This window comes from Vicugna pacos, chromosome 3, assembly GCF_048564905.1.
Source record: "Vicugna pacos chromosome 3, VicPac4, whole genome shotgun sequence".
NCBI classification, from domain to species: Eukaryota; Metazoa; Chordata; class Mammalia; order Artiodactyla; family Camelidae; genus Vicugna; species Vicugna pacos.
This window is the reverse complement of record NC_132989.1, coordinates 75,062,893-75,086,893: the sequence shown is the minus strand read 5'-3', so window position 1 is coordinate 75,086,893 and position 24,001 is coordinate 75,062,893. Positions and strand designations below refer to the sequence as shown.

The window sequence follows — 24,001 nt, the reverse complement described above, 5'->3', positions numbered from 1 at the left end:
AGGTTATTATAATATTTAAGATATTTTTAATGCTTAGATTAACATTTTGAAGCAGATGAATTTTACGTTAATCAAGTTTGAACAACTTGCATGTAATTTTGTGTTCACAAGTATATAGTAGCTGAATAAAATGTAAAATGACCAAAATATCTGACATGGGAAAAAATCCTCAAACAGCTGTCATTTGATGAATGTTTTTCTTTTCCTTCCGCTCTCAAATCCTTCCAGGATCAAGTTGTCAAAGAAGATAATATTGAAGCTGTAGGGAAAAAATTACATGAATATAACACTCAATTTCAAGAAAAGAGTCGGGAATATGATAGATTATATGAAGATTATACCCGTACTTCCCAGGTAAGTTTTGTGAAAATCAGATTAGGATTAGACCTAATGCATGTTATATTCAGCTTCCAAAAAGAATTTTAAAAGTGGAGTTTATGCCAGTGAGGTGGGGGAGAGAGAGCTCACTTATTAGGTCTATAGCCTTTCGGGGGCGGGGGGTAAATTAGATTTCTTTATTTTATTATTTTAATGGCGGTACTGGGGATTGAACCCAGGACCTTGTGCATGCTAAGCAGTGCTCTACCACTGAGCTATACCTCTATAACCTTTTACATGAAGCTTGTAAGTATCCAAATAAGTTGATTTGACATGATTCCTGATTGAAGAATTCTTTTTTGAGCGAAAGCTAATAATAATCAGAACTTCCGCAGATTTGTCTGGGCCCTGAAATGGGGATTTAGCCATGCTTTGATCCTGCCAGGAGAGGTTGAGGCTACCTGCACTGCTGTCTTCTCCTGGAGACTTGCTCTTCCTTAGGCCATCACGTGCCTGGGACCACCAGAGGGAGCAGGATGCCATGAACTGCTGAGAAAGTGGAAATTTTTTCAAAGATGCAAATTGTAGAACACTGACCAGCCATCATCTTCCATAGACTGGGAAGATTTAAGGGGCTTAATGAATTAGAATCCCACCCTGCTTACAAACTACTTACCTGCTAGATGGTAGCACCAATCAAATGTCCTGGTAGCATCTTGCAATGAGAAATTGTTCCGCAAAAGGAATGACCTTGTCTTATTCATATGGTGCAGGAAATCCAAATGAAAAGAACAGCTATTGAAGCATTTAATGAAACCATAAAAATATTTGAAGAACAGTGCCAAACTCAGGAGCGGTACAGCAAAGAATACATAGAGAAGTTTAAACGTGAAGGCAATGAGAAAGAAATACAAAGGTGAGTGAAGCAGGAGGGTTTGAAGTGCCCTTGTGCCAGAGATCACCAGAATTCTCTTACCCTCTTTAAAGCTGGTCTTGATTTCTGTGAAATGACAGAAGAGAAAGCATTCTTTCCCCCAGGGAAACTGCTGGGAATCCTTAGCGAAACTTTGGGGAAGCCTTTCATGATGTGCCAGGTAATTACGGATGCATTTCTCTTGCCTGTAGGATTATGCATAATTATGAAAAATTAAAGTCTCGAATCAGTGAAATTGTCGACAGCAGGCGAAGGCTGGAGGAGGACTTGAAGAAGCAGGCGGCCGAGTACCGCGAGATTGACAAGCGCATGAACAGCATTAAACCCGACCTTATTCAGCTGAGAAAGACCAGAGACCAATACTTGATGTACGTACCCGAGGTGGAACCCTGTCTGCGCATGACTGGCATTTGCTAAAGTGAAGCACAGGTTCTTAATGTGTTTTCTTTTTAAAACTTTTCCAGGTGGTTGACTCAGAAAGGTGTTCGGCAGAAGAAGCTGAACGAGTGGCTGGGCAATGAGAACACTGAAGAGTAAGTAGTTAATCCAGGCGGGCGGCAGCCAGGGTCTCTTTTCATTGGAGGGAAAATGCATGACTTGCTTTGTCTGCAGAACAAGTGAGGGCTGGAACGTCTCACAGGAGAAGATGTATCAACTCAAGCCTCATTACCCAGAATTTTAAGAGAGGAAAGTTTAGCAAAGGAGAATGCAGATTCATTTCCCCCCCGCAGCGCTTGAAAGTGATGCCGTGTCCAAAATGATGTCCCGGAACCATCTGAAACATCCCAACATATTTTGGGAACAAGCTGGGGGGAGAAAAAGACAACTTCAGTATATTTTTAAAGCTCAGGTATAGGTTTTGTTTCAGTTATTTCAAAACTGGCATTCCTCCTTGTCAGTCAGTTTCCTGATCCAGACTGGACAGACAGGATTGGTGAACACCCCTCCTCTCGGCCCAGGTCGCTGAGCGGCGTTGCCGACTTGGAAACAGGAAAGAGCGTCCCTTAGTGCTGCTCTTTGTTCAGGGAGGCTACGCTGAAAGCCAACCCCCATGAGGCAACTCAGGCCAGAGACACTGGTTGAGTCAGAACCATGATCGCTGGCCTGACCTGCTCGTGGGAGGCCCAGGACCAAGGTCCAAGAGGTGAGCGGGCAGGCTTGTGGCTCCCAGGTGCTTCATGTGGAAATCTCTCCTGCCTCCTTAGCCAATATTCGCTGGTAGAAGATGACGAGGATTTGCCCCACCACGATGAGAAGACCTGGAACGTGGGAAGCAGCAACCGAAACAAAGCCGAAAACCTACTACGGGGGAAACGAGACGGAACTTTTCTGGTCCGGGAAAGCAGCAAGCAGGGCTGCTACGCCTGCTCTGTGGTGTACGTATCTCCAGCGGCTGGTTCTTGTCAAGCCTCTCAAGGGGGTGTTGTCAGTCAGTCAGTCAGTCAACTTTTTCAGATCCTTGCCTCCAAGGTTGGTTATCTTAATAATAAAGAGGAAATAAAACAGCATTTTCACGTTGAGGCAGGAGTATCTGTTAATAGGGTCAAACAGAAAGAAACCTGTTGTTTAGTCGGGGGCTTGGGCAGCAATTTAGCAACTCCTTCTCGTGAAATGGAAGTAGCAGTGCTTGGTTTTTGTTTTTGGCTCCCGAATAGTTGGAGGGTAATTCCCGTGAAAGCACCATCCTCAGGTGAAGTCCCCGTCAGGAACAGGTGAAGACAGTAAGAGAAGGGACCCTGGTCACTGTCGTTGAGATAAAGCCCCCTGGAGAAGACGTGTCCGTTATGCGGCCTATTTTTCCTCGTTTCTTTCAGAATAGTTTAGGGAGCACCCTCGGTACTTTATAGTCGAGGCACTACCTCCATTTAAGCAGAGTAATACAGGAGGAAAGGCAGGAGAAGAACGTGGAGCGCGGCCAAGGGGGTAGAGAGCGAATGCGGAGCTGCAGAGGCCGCCCTGTTCCTGCGCTAACAGGACCGCGGGGCGGGGGGGTGGGTACCGCCCGGAGCCTGCCCGCCGCGGCCTAGGCATCCCTCGGGCAGGCCCTGCGCGGTGTCTCCTTTCTCTGAGCCCCCTGTTACAGACGTTATTACTACCTTTCCATCCCAAAGATGGAAACACAGCGGCTCAGTGGGGCTGGGTTGCCGGCTCACCCAGGCCTGTGTGCTCTCCCCGCCCGCAGGGTGGACGGCGAGGTCAAGCACTGCGTCATCAACAAGACGGCCACGGGCTACGGCTTCGCGGAGCCCTACAACCTGTACGGCTCCCTCAAGGAGCTGGTGCTCCACTACCAGCACACGTCCCTCGTGCAGCACAACGACTCCCTCAACGTCACACTGGCCTACCCGGTGTACGCGCAGCAGCGGCGATGAAGGGCCGGCCCCACCGCTCCCGAAGTTCAGCTCCCGCGGCCTCCGGCCGGCACAGGGCTCCTCTCCGGCCTGGCCTTGGAATTGAGCGGCGGCCGGGAAGCCGTCTGTCTGCAGCTGGGACTCGCGCTTTCGACAGAACCGTCGGCGGGGAGGCGGCAGCCTCGCACCGAGCGAGGACCACACGTTTCTCCCTTGTCTGGAGGGCCTCGCCTTTCTTTCTTCCCTCTTTTTTTGGGTTTTTGTTTTTTGGGTTTTTTTGGTTTAATTCAAAGCCACAACCCCACCCGACACCACAAGAAAAAGAAATGCAAAAATCTGCGTGCAGGAACAAAGAGGCCTTTAACTATGGTGCTCGTTCATGCTTTCAGAAGCTTTACCAGCTCACAAGTGGGGACTGTGGCGACCAGAAGGGGGACGAGCCCCGGCCTGGGGACGCGCGGTACAGCGGGGTGTTGCTGTGCACGGTGGACCCAGACACCGCACTGTGGATTATTTCATTTTCTTAACAAATGAACTGATATGTAGCAGAAAGGCACTTCCGGGCACCAGGGACACTTTGAGGGACGTCGGCTCATGTCATCTGTTAAGAGGAAATTCTATCATAGCCACGTACCAGAAAGTGTGTTGTTTAAAGTCTTCAAAACAAAAAAACGGAGCTAAGAAAACAGGACTTATGAATGACATTTAGTATATAAAATATGTACATAATATTGGATGACTAACTATCAAGTAGATGGATTTGTATCAATACCAAATAGCTTCTGTTGTGTTTTGCTGAAGGCTAACTTCACAGTGCTATGCAATCCTTCATTTTCATTGTTATCTGTTATCAATGTACCTTCAGAATAAGCTTCCCCCATCCCCATTTTTGTTGCTTGAAAATACTGTCCTTGGTTTTTTTTTGTTAATATTCAATTTTGTTACTCATTTCCTTTTTTTTTAAGACTAAATGTACAGGATGCCAGTTTAAAAAAAAATGGCTTCAGAATTAAAACTATGAAATATTTTACAGTTTTTCTTGTACAGAGTACTTGGCTGTTAGCCCAAGTTTAAAAAGTTCATAACAGATTTTTTTGGACTAAATGTTTTGTTGGGCAGTGCCTGATAAGCTTCAAAGCTGCTTTATTCAATAAAGAGAGAGAGAGAGAGAAAGATATATGAATATGACAAAGTATCGCTGAGTTCAACAATGTTTCAAGACTTAAAATACGGTACCTGGCAATGTTTGTTTCATCAAGAATTGTGAACTTCTTGAATCTAGGGAGGGGATAGAGCAAGGGATGTACAGGTGGGGTGGGGGAGGGGTGGCGAATGGCACGCACTTTCTTGTGATTACGGAGAAGTGAATCACTGCAAAGTGAAGTCTTTTCCCACTTGGATCTGCTACTCAAACCCTAAGGACAATTACAAACCTACTAGAACGCTAACAGTGCAGCTGGTCAGATAGTTCAGTTCTTTCTTAGGGAGGCAGGGGTAATGGGGGGCTCCTGGAACAGTGTTCATCCCTGTTTGACACACTGATTTCAAGGTGTCACCACTGCATTGAGAAAACCTGTCTCTCACATTGACTACCCATTACAACCACCAAACATCCATTTTAGAAAAAGCATGAGCTGAAAAATCTCTCTTCATCTGGACATTTGTTATTTTTTCCTAGCTTTCTATTCAATTTAGATCATAAAGCAAACAGACATCATCAGAATTGTTACTGCCCCAGGCTGTGGGGAACTTGTTCAAGTCATGGCCATTGTAAGAATCCTAACAGTCCTCACGCATCCAAATAACTGTATGTGTTGCACTTCACTGTGGGGCAAAGGAGGGGGTTGTTAGAAAATTCTTTCCAACTTAAGGCAAGAGCTCGAGGTCTCTCTCCCTGATTTACATACGCCAACGCTTTTCAGTTCAGTGGGAATTGTACCTGAGTTGGGAAGAGTAAAGGGAATTATCATCATGGTCACCACCCTGGGAGATGCAAATGGAATCTTACAACTTCAGTTTTCCTTGCTCAACATGAGATTCACCACAGCTTCATTTCTCTTTCACATACCAGGGTGAGGGGGTTTGTTTTCTTTTTTAATGTTGCTCCTTTTAAAATGCTTTTAAAAGAATCCATCTAGCAGCTGACTTAATCAACTGCAGAATGTATTTTTTTTTCTTTTTACATGAAGCTACTCATATCGAAAGCAATAGTCAGTCTCACAGCCGGACTGTCAGCCCTCAAACTTGACCATACTGATCTGACCAGATCCCTCTCATCTCCAGACAACTGATGATTTCCCTGGTTTTAGTCTCTGGGTCTGCTGTCAAACTATCCTTCCACGTCACACAGCAGTCCAACAATTAGTGAGTAGTAGTTTATAAACTAGGTGTTTATTTTTTATTTTTTTGGTAGCACATCCATCTATGCTGTTATGTAACTTTCATTTAATTTCTAAAATATGAGATCTGATATGGAGTATTTCATTGAAAAGCTACAGTCTTGTTCATGTTTTTGCTTCAACACTCTTCACAAGGTGGTGTGGGATTTAGGCACTTGCCTTAGTTTTGCATCTCACGAGCAGAAATGCAATAGACTTTTCCTTGACCAGAAAGGCAGGATTCATTGTTTCAGGTCACAGTGAGTTACACCTTACCTATGACGTTGCACCTCTGCCAGATGCCTTTTTGATTGTGTATAGCATGCCCACCACATGTGTCCTTGTAGATGCTGGACCAGCAGGGCTCTCTTGAGTCCAATCATTCATCTCCTAACAACATTGTCTCAGTGGCTTATGAATGAATATAGCAGAGGCACTCCTGATCCATGCTTATATCCATGCAGTGATTTTCTCCACCCAGTGTAGCGTCCTCAAGATAAAAGCCAGAAGCTAAGCTGCAGAGAGGCTGTGATAGGGCTGTTTTTGCAGGATATTGGGACCTAATGTCATACGACAGAAAAATCAGAACCATGTGCAAAGGCGAAAAGCTTGTGTTTGCAACATCAGACAACCTCTTGGCCCTTGGTATATGTATATATGTGTATATGCGCATGGACTGTGTTTCCAGTACACCTTTCAGCCAAACAGATCCACAGTCGTTGAGTTCAAGTACATAAGAAGCCAATATCTAGTACAATTCTTGTATCTGTGTGTGGGTTGTTTTTTCCCTTTGAAGTTGCTTTGTCTTATAAAGGTGAAAGTTGTTTGCAAGTGACGTGAGAAGTTCATAATTCTTTGGCTTTTTTCTGTTTAAAAGTGACTCCTGGAGGAGCTGGTCTCATGACTCGCTGAACTTGGAAATCCTTGCTTTCAGTGTGTCAAGTCAAAATGTGTTGATGTGAGCTGTCACTGTGGGGAACCCATTGCTTTGTCACGTAGCTGGTTATGAACTAGTCATGTGTTTCGGAAGTCCTACTGATGTTCCTTATTGGGAGAAAAATTCTGCTGGTTCTAACAACTGTGCTTTTGCTATGCATGGTATCCAAGTCAGTTGGAAAGCAGACCCTGAAATCTGAGTTCAAGGTCATTTAAGAAAGGGGCAGTTTAAAGCACAATGCCTCACATGGGACAAAGTTCCGAAATGCCAAATTCTTGTTTTTTTTGGTTTTTTTAAATCTAGTTATATAAATTACTAGTATTATGTATGAGTCAAGAGGGGAACAGAATTGGGTTCATTGGAAACACTATCCAACTTAATACTGAACTTGTCACCGTGAGATAGCATTAGCTGCCCAGGATGCTGCTATTAAAAAAAAAAAAAGCAAAACAAACAAAAAAACTCATTTATATGTGTGTATTTTTTAAAGCTATGATCTGTTCGATGTTTTTACAAATCTGTTTCTATGACATTGTTCAAATAAAGTTGGTCTTTTGACGAGAGGGAGGATGTCATGGTCAGCTGTAATTTTGCCTTTACAAGGCACCTGGGGGGGGGAGGGCGGGGGGACTGTGCCTCCTTGACATTTTGTTCAAGCTATAGATTCAGTGGAGCTATGTCTTGTTTTAAGTTGCTTTAATGCATTGTATTAGGTCTTCAAACAGAATAAAGGTTGTTTTGAAACTTAAGTTATGGTTTGAAATTTTCAATGATCACCTAAGAAATATTTTTTAAACTGCCCTCTTGCTCTTTTGGTTGATAAATGTTGCTTCTGTTTCACTGGTCCCCACTCACCGCCTTTCACTTCATCTCATTTTTGTAAAGTGAGAAAAACACTTAAGAGTGGTCACATGAGTGATGGTTCAATGTCATTTACCTAATTTCACTATATCCTTAATGAGGAAAAGAAAGTTCTCGGGGATGTCATTTCAGGGCATGTTCATGCTCTAAGAAAATGTAGTGTCCTCTGTTCCTCCATCCCTCTCCTTCATCATCAATTCCCAAACCTTCAGAATCGTTCTTCACAAACTATGGTTTCTGAAGGTGTCTGGTTTTGTCTCTGTTCTACAGTCTGCATATTTTGAAGAGCTACAGTGCAGGGACACAGGAACTAGGCATCAGGCAGTGGTAACATGGGGCTCTAGACGGGGAACGAAGCTTCACTCCAGATTCTGGTTTGCCACTATAGCATCAAGTCCATATATATAAACCATCTTAATCTGAGATAACCTGCGTCTTTGTTTTTGATGGCCAGATGAATTTACAATGAGGCCATTTTGCATGTATATGACACTCACTTAACATGTAGGCATGGTCTAGTGATGGAGATGAGAGGGGCTCATAAGTCATTACGGTCATGGCAACAATGACTAACATACCAATTCTGACAGTAACTCGAGATTCGTTTCCTGCTTTTCCCCTGCTCTGTTCTGTATCCCAGAGAACCCTACTCCCAGAGTCTCTTGCCCTCTGGCTTCTGGATAGTGAGTCTCCCCTATGGCTCCAGCTCTTGCCAGACAGACCCTCTCTTTGGGGTCTGAGCAGCCCCACTCTGGTCCCTCTCTCAGTAGAAGCCAACATTACCACCTCCCATTTTTACTCTAGCTTAAGGGGTGGTAACAGTTTTCTGCTGTTGCTAAACCTCTGGTTTCTCTCACCACCCTTTGTTTGGTTTCCACTTTCATCAACTGAGTAACCAGTCCTTTTTACTCAGTCCTTTCTTTAAGAGCTAGAGTCATTTCCTTTTTCCTGGTTGGTCTCTGATTGATATACCAAGTGATTATTATCTATTTAATCATACAGCAACTAGAGCACAGAAAAGAGCACCTAGATGGTCTGATTCCATCCAGAGCTCTCACCCCTAAGCTAGTCCTGGAAAATGCACTAGCTCAGAGAAAAGTTCACTGGTTGCTCTTCCTGCTAGGGAACCTAACCACATGGCTCTCAACTGGTGGACAGTTACATAAGTGACCAATAATGAATGGCAGAAAATGGCATGGGTTTGCTTTAGACCAGTGGTTTCCAAAGTGTGGTCCTCAGACCAAGAGCTTTATCACCAGCAGCACTTGGAAACCTGTTAGGAGGGCCTATTCAAGGGTCCCACCCCTGACTCAATAACTGAGGGTGGGACCCAGAAATCTGTCTCAAGTTCTCCTGAGTGATTTTAATGCGTACTAAAATCTAAGAACCACTACTTAAGTTCACTGCATTGTTGAAATAGTACTTCTAGTATTTTAATTAATTGGATACAAAAACAAGACCCATATATATGATGTCTACAAGAGACCCACTTCAGAGCTAAAGACACATGCAGGCTGAAAGTAAGGGGATGGAAAAAGATTCCATGCAAACGGAAACCAAAACAAAGCTGGAGTAGCAATACTTATATCAGACAAAATAGATCTTAAAATACTGTTACAAGAGACAAAGGAGGACACTACATAATGCTCAAGGGATCAATCCAAGAAGAGGATATAACAATTTCAAATATATATGTACCCAACATAGGAGCACCTCAATATATAAGGCAATTGTGAACAGACATAAAAGGAGAAATCAACCATAACGCAGTAATAGTCTGGGACCTTAACACCCTATTTACACCAATGGACAGGTCATCCAGTCAAAAACCAATAAGGAAATACAGGCCCTAAATAACACATCAGGCCAGATGGACTTGACTGATACCTATAGGGCATTCCATCTGAAAGGAACAGAATACACATTCTTCTCAAGTACACATGGAACTCTACCCAGAATCAATCACATTCTGGCCCGCAAAGCTAGCCTCAGTAAATTTAAGAAAAATTGAAATCATACCAAGGATCTTTTTCAACCACAATGCTGTAAGGTTAGAAATCAACTACAAGAAAAACACTGCAAACATGTGGAGGGCAAACAATATGTTACTAAACAACCAATGGACCACTGAATAAATCAAAAGAGGAAATAAAAAAATACTTTGAGACAAATGAAAATGAAAACAGAATGATCCAAAACCTCCGTACGCAGCAAAAGCAGTTCTCAGAGGGAATTTTATAGCAATACAAGCCTACCTCAGAAAACAAGAAAAATCTCAAGTACTCAACCTAAACTTACACCTCAAGCAGTTAGAGAAACGAGAACAAATAAATCCCAAAGTTACTAGAAGAAAAGAAATCATAAAGACTAGAGCAGAAATAAATGAAATAGAGACTATAAAAACAATAAAGATCAAACTAAAAGCTGGTTCTTTGAAAAGAGAAACAAAATTGATAAATCTTTAGTTAGACTCATCAAGAAAAAAAGGGAGAGGGCCCAAATTAATAAAATCAGAAATGAAGAAGGGAAAGCTACAACTGACACCACAGAAATACAACGGATCAGAAGAGGCTACTACAAGCAACTATATGCCAACAAAAAGGACAACAGATAACAAATGGACAATTTCTTAGAAAGGTACAATTTGCCAAGACTGAACCAGGAAGAAATAGACAATATGAATAGACCAATTACCAGTACTGAAATTGAATCAGTAATTTAAAAACTAACAAACAAAAGTCCAGGACCAGATGGCTCCACAGGTGATTTCTACCAAACATTTAGAAAAGAGTTAACATCTATCCTTCTGAAACTATTCTAAAAAACTGCAGGAGAAGGAACACTTCCATATTCATTCTATGGGGACATCATCACCCTGATTCCAAAACCAGAAAAAGATATCACACAAAAAAGAGAAAATTGCAGGCCAATATCACTTATGAATATAGACGTAAAAATCCTCAATACCAGCAAACTGACTCCAACAAATGCATTAAAAGGATCATACACCATGATCAAATGGGATTTATCCCAGGGGTGCAGGGATTTTTCAATATAAGCAAATTAATCAGTGTGATGCACCACATTAACAAATTAAAGAGTAAAAATCATATGATCATCTAAATAGATGCAGAAAAACCTTTTGATAAAATTCAACATCCATTTATGGTAAAAACACTCCAGAAAGTGGGCATAGACGGAACATGCCTCAACATAATAAAGGCCATATATGACAAACCCATAGCTAACATCATGCTTAATGGGAAAAAGCTGAAAGCATCCCCTCTAAGATCAGGAATAAGTCAAGGATGCCCACTCTCACCACTTTATTCAGCATAGTTTTGGAATTCCTAGCCATAGCAATCAGAGAAGAAAAAGAAATAAAAGGAATCCAAATAGGAAATGAAGTAAAACTGTCACTATTTACAGATGACATGATACTATACATAGAAAACCCTAAAGAAGTGACCAGAAAACTAGCAGAACAAAACAATGAATATGGTAAGGTTGCAGGATGCAAAATTAATATACAGAAATCAGCTGTACTTCTATACACTAACAACAAAATTGCCAAAAAACAAATTAAGGAAACAATACCACTTACCATTGCACCAAAAAGAATAAAATACCTACGAATAAACCTACCCAAGGAGGCAACAGACCTGTACCCAAGAACTTTAAGACACTGATGAAACAAATTGAAGACCACATAAGCAAATGGAAAGATATACAGTGTTCTTGGACTGGAAGAATCAACACTGTTCAAGTAGCCATACTACCCAAGGCAATATACAGATTCAGTATAATCCCTATCAAATTACCTCATATTTCTCACAGAGCTGGAAAAAAATGTTAAAATTTGTATGGAAACACAAAAGAATAGCCAAAACAATCTTGAAAAAGAAGAATGGAGCTCAGGGATTCATGCTCCCTGACTTCAGACTATACTACAAAGCTACAGTAATCAAAACAGTATGGTACTGGCACAAAAACAGACACATAGGTAAACGGAACAGGATAGAAAGTCCAGAAATAAACTCACACATTTATGGTCAATTAATCTATGACAAAGGAGGCAAGAATATACAATGGGGAAAAGACAGTCTCTTCTATAAGCAGCAGCTGGACAGCTACCTGTAAAAGACTGAAATTAAAACATTCCCTAACACCATATACAAAAATAGACTCAAAATGGATTAAAGACTTAAATGTAAGACCAGATACTATTAAACTCCTAGAGGAAAACATAGGCAGAATGCTCTTGGACATAAATCACAGCAATATATTTTTTGAACCAGTTCCTAAAGTAATGAAAATAAAAGCAAAAATAAACAAATGGGATCTAATTAAACTTAAAAGCTTTTGCACAGCTAAGGATATCATCAACAAAATGAAAAGACAACCAACAGAATGGGAGAAAATATTTGCAAATGATGTGATTGACAAGGGACTAATTTCCAAAATATACAAACAGCTCATACACCTTAATATCTAAAAAACAAGCAACCCAATTAAAAAATGGTCAGAAGGCCTAAATAGATGTATCTCCAAAGAAGCTAGATGGCCAACAAGCACATAAGATGCTCAACATCACTAACTGTTAGAGAAATGCAAGTCAAAACTACAATGAGATATCACCGCACATCAGCCAGAATGGTCATCATTAAAAAATCTTGAAACAATAAATGCTGGAGAGGGTGTGGAGAAAAAGGAACCTTCCTATATTGTAGGTGGGAGGTAGATTGGTGAAGCCACTGTGGAGGACAGTATGGAGGTTTCTTAAAAAACTAAAAATAGACTTACCATGTGATCCAGCAATCCCATTGCTGGGCATAAACCCAGAGAAAAATATATTATAATTCAAAAAGACACATGCACCCAATGTTCATAGAAGCACTATTTACAATAGTCAAGACATGAAAATGACCCAAATGTCCATCAACAAATGACTGGATAAAGAAGTTGTGGTGTGTATGTGTGTATGTGTGTACATACACACACACACACACACACACACACACACACACACACACACACTGGAATACTACTCAGTCATAAAAAAGAATAAAATAATGCCATTTTCAGCAACATGGATGAACCTGGAGATCATCATCCTAAGTGAAATAAGCCAGAAAGAGAAAGAAAAATGCCACACAATATTGCTTATATGTGGAATCTAAAAAAAAGAACACAAATGAACTTATCTACAAAACAGAAACAGACTCATAGACAGAGAGAGAAAACTTATGGTTACCAGGGGTAAAGGGGGTGGGAAGGGGTAAATTGGGAATTTGAAAACTGCACATCCTGGGGAGTGACGGAAATGTTAGCTACCTTGATTGTGGTGGTGCTTTCATTGGTGTATATATCTATCAAAATTCATCAAAGTGTACATCTGAAACGTGTAGTTTACTGTATAGGAACCATACCACAATAAAGGTATTTAAAAAACCTCTGTAAAAAAAAGAAAAGACAACCAACAGAATGAGAGAAAGTATTTGTAAACCACATATCTGACAAGGGGTTAATAACCAAAATATATTTTTAAAAAAACTCATACAACTTAATAGCAAAAAATCCCACAAATAATCCAATTTAAAAATGAGCAAAGGATCTAATAGACATTTTTTTAAAGAAGATATTTGAATGGCCAACAGGTACATGAAAAGGTGCACAGTATCACTAATCATCAGAAAAATGAAAACCAAAACCACAATGAGGAATCACCTCAGAATGGCTATTATTGATAAGTGACATAGGTCAGTCCTGACTTCGCTCCCCCTCACAAGAGGAGCAATGAACAACGATTCCCAGACAAGACACAACTGAGAGAATCCTAGGACAAGGGAGGAAGGCCGAAGCACCCGTGCTTCAGTAGCTGTCCCAAGCAGCAGCCTTGCTCATCCGTAGAACCAGGTCAATGGCCCAGTCTGCCTAGGATACTTGGCAAGGTTCAGGTCTATCTGATTCAAGGCCCCAGAGGAGGAGTTTTGCTGGCCCCGGAGCCTGGCCTGCCCACACCCAGGCAGAAGAGCTGAGTCATAGCCCCACCTGACAGACAGGACTGCAGGACATGGCCCCCAGCCTCATCGGACGGGAAGGGCTGGTGAGAACACCCAGAAGCAGCGTAACCCAGCCACACTCCAGTTGAGAGGCAGGCAGACAGAGCCGACTGCCCCCAGGATGAAGCCAGTGGCCCCGTCCAGCTAGGGGACTTGGGGCACGGGTGTACTTGAGTCAAGACCACAAACAAAGAGCCTGCGTGGCACTGGAGCTGCTTTCCTCAGGGTGCCCAGGCAGGGAATGAATTCACAGCCCTGCTCACTGCTGACCACAGCCTTCAGCCCGCCTGAGCAGGGAACCTAACCAGAGCACACACGGAGCTGCAGGGCCCATCCAACAGCCCTGCTTACAGTGGAACTTCAACAGAGAGCACAGCCCTTGCTTTTCCTGTCTGCAGAGTAAAACTGGTGGCCTCACCTAGCCAGAATATGCAGTGCACACCGTTGCCTGATTCAGGTCCCCAGACAATGAGTTGTGCAAGCTCTGGATCCCATCCTGCTGCCCTGCCAGTGCTGGGAAGCTAACTCAGAGTCCCACCTACTACTGAGTATATAGTACCCAGTCCCCTCCGTCTAGCACACCTAACCAGAGAATCCAGGCAACTGTCGAGCCCATCCTGCAGCCTCACCTGGGCAAGGAACCAAGTCAGCAGTCCTATCCAGCCGTTCTCAGCCAGTGCACACCCCCAACCCCGACCTCAGCGCTCCAACAGTTGCATCACACAAAACAGACCCCAATAGTAGGCTCGGCCTGCCCAAGGATGGTAAGAGGACAAACCACCAGAAACCCAAACTGAACTAACTGGTGAAGAACTATCTCTGCCAGCGTGAGCCTGCAAAGTCTGGAAGAGTAGACCACATACTCAAATGCACAGATACCAATGTAAGGAATCATGGATCACAAAGTCAGGTAAATGTGGCACCACCAAAGGAAACTAATAAAGTTCTAATAACTAACCATAAAGAAATGGGAATCTATGAACTGTCAAAAACCTCAGAATAATCCTCTTAAGCTTAGTGAACAAAGAACAGAAAGACAGACAACTAAATGAAATTAGGAAAACTGCATGACAAAAACACAAAGTTCAACAAAGAAACAGAATCATAAAAAACAAAAAAACCAGACATCCTAGAGCTAAAGTATACATTCAGTAAATTGAGTAATTCAACAGAGAGCTCAAAACCAGACAACCCCACAGAAGAAAGAATCAGTGACCTGGAAAACGAGATACCTAAAATTAACAAGTCAGTGGAGCAAAAAGACAAAAAAAGGAAAAAGAATGAAGAAAGCCTATAAGACTTATGGGACACAATAAAAATAAGCAATATTCACATTATGGGAATTCCAGAAGGAGAAGAGGAAGAGAAAGGGACAAAGCACATCTAAAGCCATAATGGCTGAAAAGATCCCAAACCAGATACAGATATTCAGATCCCAAGGCCCTAAAGGCCCCACATAGGTTGAATCTACATAGAGCTACACTGAAACACATTACACTGTCAAAAGTCAAAGACAAAGAAAGCACTTTATGAGCAGCAAAAGAAAAGAGAGAAATTATATACAAGGGAATCCCCATTAAGACTATCAACAGTGTTCTCAACAGAAACCCTTCAGGCGGGAGAAAATGGGGTGACATATTCAACATATTGAAAGAAAGTAACTGTCAATTAAGAATTCCATACCCACTGAAGGTGTCTCTCAGAAACAGAGGAGGAATAAAGTCTTTTCTAAACAAAAGCCGAGGGAGTTCATTACCACCAGACCTGCCTTCCAAGAAATATTAAAGGGAGTTCTCCGAGCGGATAAAGGAATGCTAATTAACATCATAAAAAACATAAAAAGGTAGCATAAATCTCATTGGTAATGGCAAATATATAGTCATAATTAGATTATGCAATACAGTAATTGTGGTACATAATTCACTTAGCACTCTTTAATAACTGAAAGTTATTTTTAAAAATGAAGTGAAAATAACCATAACTATGAAAATCTGCTATTAGTTACACGATATAAAAAACATATACACAGTAACAACAATAATCTAAAATCTGAGGCAGAGGAGAAGTAAAAGCACACAGCTTATGAGTTCTGTTGAAGTTGTTACCAGTTTAAAATAGAACATTATTACTTTAAGATATTTTATGTGTACCTCATAGTAACCACAAGGGAAAAACCTTGTAATTCTGTAATTACACAAAAGAACACAATAAAGAAGTCAAAGCATACCGCTACCACAAGACATCAAAACACAGAAAAAGACAGCAGGGTAATAAACAAGGAACAATGGATCTACCAGCCAGAAAACCACAGGTGACCCTTGAACAACACAGGGGTTAGGGATGTCAACCCTCCACAGTCAAAAATCTGCTATAACTTGGAGTCAGCCCACCATATACGTGGTTCCTCTGTGTATGTGGTTCTACATCCTCAGATTCAACCAACCATGGTTCATGTGGTGCTGCAGTATTTACTACTAAAAAAAAAAAAAAATCCACATACAAATGGACCCACACAGTTCAAACCCACGTTGTTCAAAGGTCAACTGTACTAGCAAAATGGCAATAGTAAGTCCTTACTTATCAAGAATTACTTTAAACACAAACATATTAAATCCTCCCATTGAAAGACAAAGAATGGCTGAGTGGATTTAAAAACCAAATCCAACCATGTCCTGCCTACAGGAGACTCACTTTAGCTCTAAAGATACACGTTTACTGAGAGTAAAGGGATGGAATAAGATATTCCATGCAAGTGGTAACTCCCCCTCAAAAAAAGCCGGTAGTTATATTAGACAAAATGGACTTTAAACTAAACATAGTAAAAAAAAAAAGAGAGAGAGAGACAAAGAAACGCATTATAACATGAAAAAGGGTTAATACATCAAGAAGATACAACAGCTGTATTTATGGGCCAAACTGGAGCATCTAAGTACATAAAGCAAAAACTAATAGAGCTAAACCAAACTAAAGGAGAAATAAACAGCAATACAATCACAGTTGAAGACCCTAATACCTCTACTCTCAGCACTGGACGGATCATTCAGTCAGGAAATCAATAAGGAAACAGCCAAGTTGAACAACACTACAGACGAAATGGACCTGCACAGAACATTCCAGCCAAGCACATTCTTCTCAAGCACACATCAAACATTTTCTAGAACAGACTGTACCTTAGGCCACAAAATTCACCACGACTGAAATTATACCAAGTGTCTTCTCTGACCATAGTGGTATAAAACTACAAGTCAATAACAAGAGGAAAATCAGAAAATTCACTAATACAAAAAAATTAAACAACACTCTCCTGAACAACCAATAAATCAAAGAAGAAATTAAAGACAATAAAACAGGATCATGAGACTAACGAAAAGACAACATATCAAAACTTATGGGATGCATCAAAGTAGTTCTAAGAGGAAAGTCTGCACCAAAAGTGCCTACATTAAGCAAAAAATATTCCAAATAATCTAACTCTATGCATTTAGCAACTAAAAAATGAATAAACTGAGCCCAAAGTCAGCAGAAGGAAGGAAACAATAAAGACCAGAAGAGAAATAAATGAAATAGAGCACAGAAAAGGAACAGAAAATATTAAACCAACTAAGAGTTGGTTCTTTAAGATAAAATTGCAAACCTTTAGCTAGACTAAGCAAAAAAGAGAGAGGACCCAAATCAACAAAACTATAAATGAAAAAGCAGACATCACAACTAATGTCTAACCATAGATATATCAAGGATCGTAAGAGGCTGCGATGAATGCTCGAACTCTTCTGTCAGAAGCCTTTATTCCTCCACTCTTCCAAGAACCTCCACCAATTCTTTCCTAAGGGGCTCCCAAAGTATGGTGAGATTTGCCTTTTTATCTTGGGAGACCAAGCTCTCTGCTCTGGTGAGACTAATTCCAATTTCAAGTTGAATCTATTTCTAACTATAGAACTATATATCAGGAAACTGGACAACATAGAAGAAATGGAAAAATTCTTAGAAACAGACAAACTAGATTGAATCAGGAAGAAATAAAAGTCTGAGTAGACCAAGTACTAGTAAGGAGATTGAACCAGTAATTTAAAAAATCTCTCAATGAATAAAATCCCAGGACCAGATGACTTCACTAGTGATTTTTACCAAACATTTAGAGAAGAATTAATGTCAATTCTTCTCAAACTCTCCCCAAAACTCAAAGAGGAGGGAACACCCCCAAACTCATTTTATGAGCCCAGCATTACTCTGAAACCAAAGCCAGAAGAAAAAAAAATACTAGAAAAGAAAACTACGGACTAATATCCCTGATGAATATAGATGCAAAAGGTCTCAGTGAAATACTAGCAAACTGAGTTCAGCAGCACCTTAAAAGAATCATTCGTCATGATCAAGTGGGATTTATACATGGGTTGCAAGAATGGTTCAACATACAAAAATATCATTGTTATGCATTAATTAATAAAATTGAAGAAAAAATCCTGTCATCATCTCAACAGACAAAAAAGCATCTGACAAAATTTGACACCTGTTCATGATAGAAATTTCTAGATATAGAATGTATCAACATAAAGGACACAGAATTAACATACAAATGCCAGTAGCTTTTCTATACACAACAATGAATTATTTAAAATAAAGAAAATGATCTCATTTAAAATAGCATCAAAAACAATAAAATATATAGGAATAAACTTCACCAAGGAAGTGAAAGATCTCTACTCTGAAAACTGATGAAAGAAATCAAAGACACAAGTAAATGGAAAGGCCTCCCATGTTTGTGAACTATAAGAATACTAAAACCCATCTATAGATTGAAATGCAATCCCTATCAATATTCCAATAACATTTTTGGAGGAGTAGAAAAAACAATTTTTAAATTTATATGGAACCACAAAAGATCCTGAATAGCCAAAACGATCCTGAGAGAGAAGAACAAAGCAAGAGACTTTATGCTTCCCAATTTCCAGCTCTACTATAAAACTGTAGTAACCAGAACAGTATGGTACTGACTTAAAAACAGACAATATATAGATGGGTCAGAATAAAGAGCCCCCAAATAGACTCAAGCATATAAAGCCAACTAATATTTTAACAAGGGAACCAAGAACACTAAATGGTGAAAACGTGTTCTCTTCAATAAGTGCTGGGGAAATGGAATAATCATAAGTAAAAGAATGAAACTAGACCTCTGTCTTAACAGCGTTCACAAAGTAACCTTGATCTGGATTAAAGACTTAAATGTAAGACCTAAAACCGTGAAACTCCTAGGGAAAAAATGTAAGAAAAAAGCTCTTTGATATGGGTCTTGGCAATGATTTTTTGGATATGACACCTACAATGCAACAAAATCAAAAACAAGTGGGACGTCATCAAACTAAAATACCTCTGCATAGAAAAGAACAATCAGCAAACTGAACAGCAGCCTATGGAAAGGGAAAAATATTTGCTAATCATATATCTAATAAGGGTTAATATTTAAAATATATAAATAACTCATGTAACTCAATAGCAAAAGAAACAATCCAATTAAAAAACGGGCAAAAGACCTCAATAGATTTTTTTTCCATAGAAGATACATTAACGATCAACAGGTATCTAAAAAGATGCTCAACATCACTAGTTAACAGGGAAATGCAAGTCAAAACCAGATGAGGTATCATTTCATAGCTATTAGGATGGCCATCCTCAAAAAGGAAAGGGAGAACAAACGTGGCAAGGATGTGCACTGCTGTTAGGATTATAAACTGGTACAGTAATTATGGAAAAACAGAATAAAGGATCCTCAAAAAATCAGAACTAGAATTACAATATGATCCAGCAATTCTACTTCTGGGAATATATCCAAACTAAATAAAAACACTAACTGGAAGAGAGATCTGCAGCCCCATGTCATAGCAGCATTATTTACAGCAGCCAAGACACAGAAACCACCTAAGCGTCCACTGATGGATAAATGGATAAAAAAGTTGTGGTATATATACAGTGGAATATTATTCAGTCATAAAAAACAAGGAAATCCTCTCATTTATGACAACATGGATGGACCTTGAGGGCAATATGCTAAGTGAAATAAGTCAGACAGAGAGAGACAAATCCTGTATGGTCCTACTTTTATTCTAATAATAAAAAAGGAAAAACAAAAACCAAAGTGATAGAAAAAGATCATATTTGTGGTTACCAGGGGCTAAGGGGGGAGAGAGAGAGAATTAGAGGAAGGAACAAAAGGAGTAAACATCCAGTTATAAGATGAATAAGATGATTAATGTACAATACAGCATGGTGACTATAGTCAGCTGCTTTATATGAATGGAAGTTGTTAAGAGAGTAAATCCTAAGAGTTCTCATCGCAAGAAAAATTCTTTTGCATTTTCTTTTTATTTTGTCTATATGAGATGATGGATACTAACTAAACTTATTACAGTAATCATTTCACATTATATGTAAGTCAGACCATTTTGCTGTACACCTTAAACGTACACAGTGATGTATATCCATGCTATCTTGATCAAGCTGGGGGGAAAAAGAATGGCCATTATCGAAAAGATAAGAAATAAAACAAATGCTGGGGAGTATGTGGCAAAAGGGGAAGCCTGGTGTATTGTTGTTGGGAATGTAAACTGGTGCAGCCACTATGGAAAACAGTATGGAAATTCCTCAAAAAATTAAAAATAGAACTACCATATGGGCCAGCAATCCTATTTCTGGGAATACATCCAAAGAAAACAAAAACACTGTGCCAAAGAGAAATCAGCACCCTCACCTTCACAGCAGCATTATCCACCATAGCTAAGACAATGGAAACAAGCCAAGTGTCTACTGATGGATGAACAGATAAGAAAATGTATGGGTAATGGTGTGTGTGTATACACACACACCCCCCACACACATATACACAATGGAATATTATTCAGCCATATGAAAGAAGGAAATCCTGTCATTTGTCACAAGGATGAAACTTGAGGGCATCATGCTAAGTGAAATAAGTCAGAGACAAACCTTGTATGATTGCACGTATATGTGGAATCTAAATAAACAAAAAATAAAACAAAAAGCAAAACTCAAAAAAAAAAAGATCAAATTTGTGGTTACAAGAAAGGGGTGGGTGTGGGAATTGGATGAAGGCAGTCAAAAGGTAGAAAATTCCAGTTATAAGATAAAAGTAAATATTAGGAATGTAACATAAAACAAGATGGCTATAGTTAATACTGTGTGGTATATCTGAATGCTGTTAAGAGAGTAAATCCTAAGAGCTCTTTTATATATGTATATTTGTATCTATATAAGATGGTGGATGTTAAATTATTGATGTAATTATCTCACAATATAACTCAATTACACTATGTACCTTAAACATATACACTGCTGTATGTCAATCATATCTCAATAAAACTAGAAAAAAAAAAAATAAAAGAATCTTGTGTTATTTTAAATGTTAACAGAAACAATTTATTGTTAACCACCCAAACTTCTGATAATCTTCTCAAAAGATAGGTTTTGTTTTGATTTGGGTTTTGTTTTTTTTACCTCCAGCTTGGTATTGATGTTATAAACCAGCTCAATAGAAAACTGCTGAGGTGCTTTTTGGGGGGAGGGTAATAAATGAGTAACCACCAACACGCTTATCTGCATTTACTTTCCAGAAGGAAATTTAGAAATTCCCTGCTCTGCGTAGCACTCAATCACAGCTGTTTGAAGCATGACCTCAGGTTTAACTTGTTCTTAAATAAAAAATCCTAAGGCTGTATCTGGCTTGACACGTGTAAAGGTTTGTCCTCTAATACAAAACCAGGGCAGTCTACCTCCAACAGCCACCACTCATCACACGGAGAGCCAAGTTACAGGATAGCTCCATTCATCACCAAGACTGTGCATTAGAATTATGGCTTTGACTGGGAAATAGACCGTACGTTCTATGACTAACCTATTGGAATCAATTTACTTACGGAGTCAAAGCTCCATGATTTACAGTCCAAGCCGTCACAAACCAAGTGATATCGATAATTTCATCACAATGGAGAAAATATGCTGGTTACCTTATTTCATATTTACTGTCATTTTTAAGAGACTCCCTGTGCCAATGGTTTGGGGTTTTAAATAGTTTGGTTGACAGAGCTCTGTTTCCTGGGACCAGCGAGGACGAGATGCCTGACACTGGCTTATCAGATTCACCGGCCAAAACTTTGTTAAGCACCTAGTACGTGTGGGGTATGACGCGTCCCTCTGAAGTCCAGTGATAACGCTCTTTGGCTGCCCTCAAAGAGCTCAGTCTGCTGGTGAAGGCAAACTCTAAAGCGACTGCCATTCATCACGATAAGAGAGAGAACGAACGCTAAGCCTCAAGAGGCCTGAGGCAGGCGTTAGGCAAAGTTTCACAGAGATACTAAAATGTTACCTAGTTTAGAAAAACCAGCCCTAGTCCTCGCTGATCCTTGCCTTAGCTTGAACTACCATCACGAAATACCATACGTCGCGGAGCTTAAAAACAAAGAAAAACAGAAATGCATTTCTCACCATTTTGGAGGCTGGGAAGGCAGGCTTCCCCCTCGGGCTCCTCCTCTCGGCTTGCGGGACGCGGCGGTCGGCCCGCGTGCCCTTGTCTCTGCGCCTGCGCGCGGCTGGGGGTGGGCAGGTGCTCAGGAGTCTTCTGAGCAGGGCGTGAATCCCATCAGGAGGCCCCACCCGTGTTACGTCATCTAATGCTAATTACCTCCCAAAGGCCTCACCTCCCAGTACCATGGCGGGGGGGGGGGGGGGGGGGGGGGGGGCTTCAGCATAAGAATCTGGGGGAAAAGAAACATTTAGCTCGTAACTCTCCTCCCCAGGCTTCACGAGAGCTAGTACTGTCAAGGCTCGGCCACTCGCCTCTTTCATAAATCACTTTTCAGATGTAGGTTTTTTGTTAAGTACTGTCACAGGCACTGTCTCTATTACACGTTCCCCAGAACTGAATGTCTGAATCTGTGGTTCCTATGCTGCAAGAGGTTTTAACAGCTGACATCACACCCTCCGCTCCAGGCAGGCTCTGTCCTCCCAGAGCACAGATAGACGCCAGCGTAGCGTGTTACCTGGCTCTGCCTCGGCATCGGATGTGAGCTCCAAGCCGTTGCACCTATTCCTTTGATTCTGAATTAGAATTTTCAGCCCGGGTTGCACATTAGAATCACCTGGGTAGCAATTTAATAGGAACCATGACCCATGGAATTGGCATCTCCAGGTGAGGCTTACACAAGATAATGTATAAATGCACCTAGAACATGGCTGCCATCTAATAAAATGGAAGCCAATAATGATGGTTGTCGGTAAGTCTTTCCTATCCAATAAGATTAGGTTCTCAAGAAACTATATACTGCAGGTCTTAGCATGGGACTGGACACATGGTAGACCACTTGAAATGTATTTACTTAACTTCTAGAATGTTTATTTTATAACATTTATATACCTTTACTGACTTCCAGAAAATCTTTCATTGTTTTACTTATATTGGATCTGAGGTATACAGCCTTGGACTACTCATAATCCAGCACACTAAGGTCACTGACCCACATATGGTTGTCTGTTCTATTTATGTATTTATTCTGATAAAAATATAATGTTTTATTAATTACAGGTGTGACGAGGTTTTTTAAAAAGAGCAATATAAAATAGATACAAAGCAAGTCGTAAAGGAGGAGAGGAAGGGAGAAGTTATTGAAAATAAAATTATGCCTAAGGAAATTTCCAATAATTGAAGGAAAATGGAGCTTCCTATCGGTCAGGCAAAAAAGAAAGGAGCACACAATGGTTTCATAGTCCTAATGCTCCAATAGGAGGAACTCGTTAGTTCATTGTGAAATAAACATTTCCCTTGCCCTGATACTGGAGAGGAATCTGTCAGAGGGGACTTTGTAAAAGATGATGCCTCTTACACAATGTTCTTGATGTTCAAAAATTGTTTCATAGATATTTCCTGTATAGAACTTTCTTACTAAGCCTGTGGCAGAAGCTAAATATTGTTCTAGAAAGGGGGGTACCGTGGCTTGGCTCTAAAATCCTGCTCATGGTGCACTGTTTCCATTTCCGGCACTCCTCAGGCTGCCCTCACTTCAACAAACCTGGTAAATCCCATCTGCAAGATCTTCAGAGGGAAGGCCAACAAAGTTGCAGAACAAAACTCACATGCTAGACTGTTTCAGGCCAGA

At 40.5% G+C, this 24,001-nt stretch overlaps 1 protein-coding gene and 1 long non-coding RNA gene across 8 annotated transcripts in view; one reads left to right on the top strand and one right to left on the bottom strand.

The window, feature by feature from the left end:
• Window positions 1-7,667, top strand: part of PIK3R1 (phosphoinositide-3-kinase regulatory subunit 1) — a 562,158-nt gene extending 554,491 nt beyond the window's left edge. For 5 of the 6 annotated variants that reach the window (XM_072958567.1, XM_072958568.1, XM_006197540.4 and 2 more), the window contains 6 exons: window positions 229-354; window positions 1,092-1,234; window positions 1,444-1,620; window positions 1,717-1,785; window positions 2,458-2,628; window positions 3,435-7,667. In XM_072958567.1, the coding sequence (XP_072814668.1) occupies window positions 229-354; window positions 1,092-1,234; window positions 1,444-1,620; window positions 1,717-1,785; window positions 2,458-2,628; window positions 3,435-3,624 (876 nt within the window). In that variant the 3' untranslated portion in view covers window positions 3,625-7,667. Of the gene's footprint in view, window positions 1-228; window positions 355-1,091; window positions 1,235-1,443; window positions 1,621-1,716; window positions 1,828-2,457; window positions 2,629-3,434 lie in introns of those variants that run through there. The other variant, XM_072958569.1, reaches the window with a different exon arrangement.
• LOC140695667 (uncharacterized) lies at window positions 1-22,443 on the bottom strand. Of its 2 annotated transcripts, none has more exons than XR_012071417.1 (6): window positions 22,335-22,443; window positions 1,629-2,058; window positions 1,295-1,437; window positions 995-1,113; window positions 780-867; window positions 1-259 (listed from the first exon to the last, which is right to left on the bottom strand). It is a non-coding gene; the product is annotated as an uncharacterized lncRNA (long non-coding RNA). The 2 variants fall into 2 exon arrangements; XR_012071418.1 differs by lacking the exon at window positions 22,335-22,443 and adding an exon at window positions 3,406-3,479.
• Between the last annotated feature and the right edge of the window lie 1,558 nt (window positions 22,444-24,001).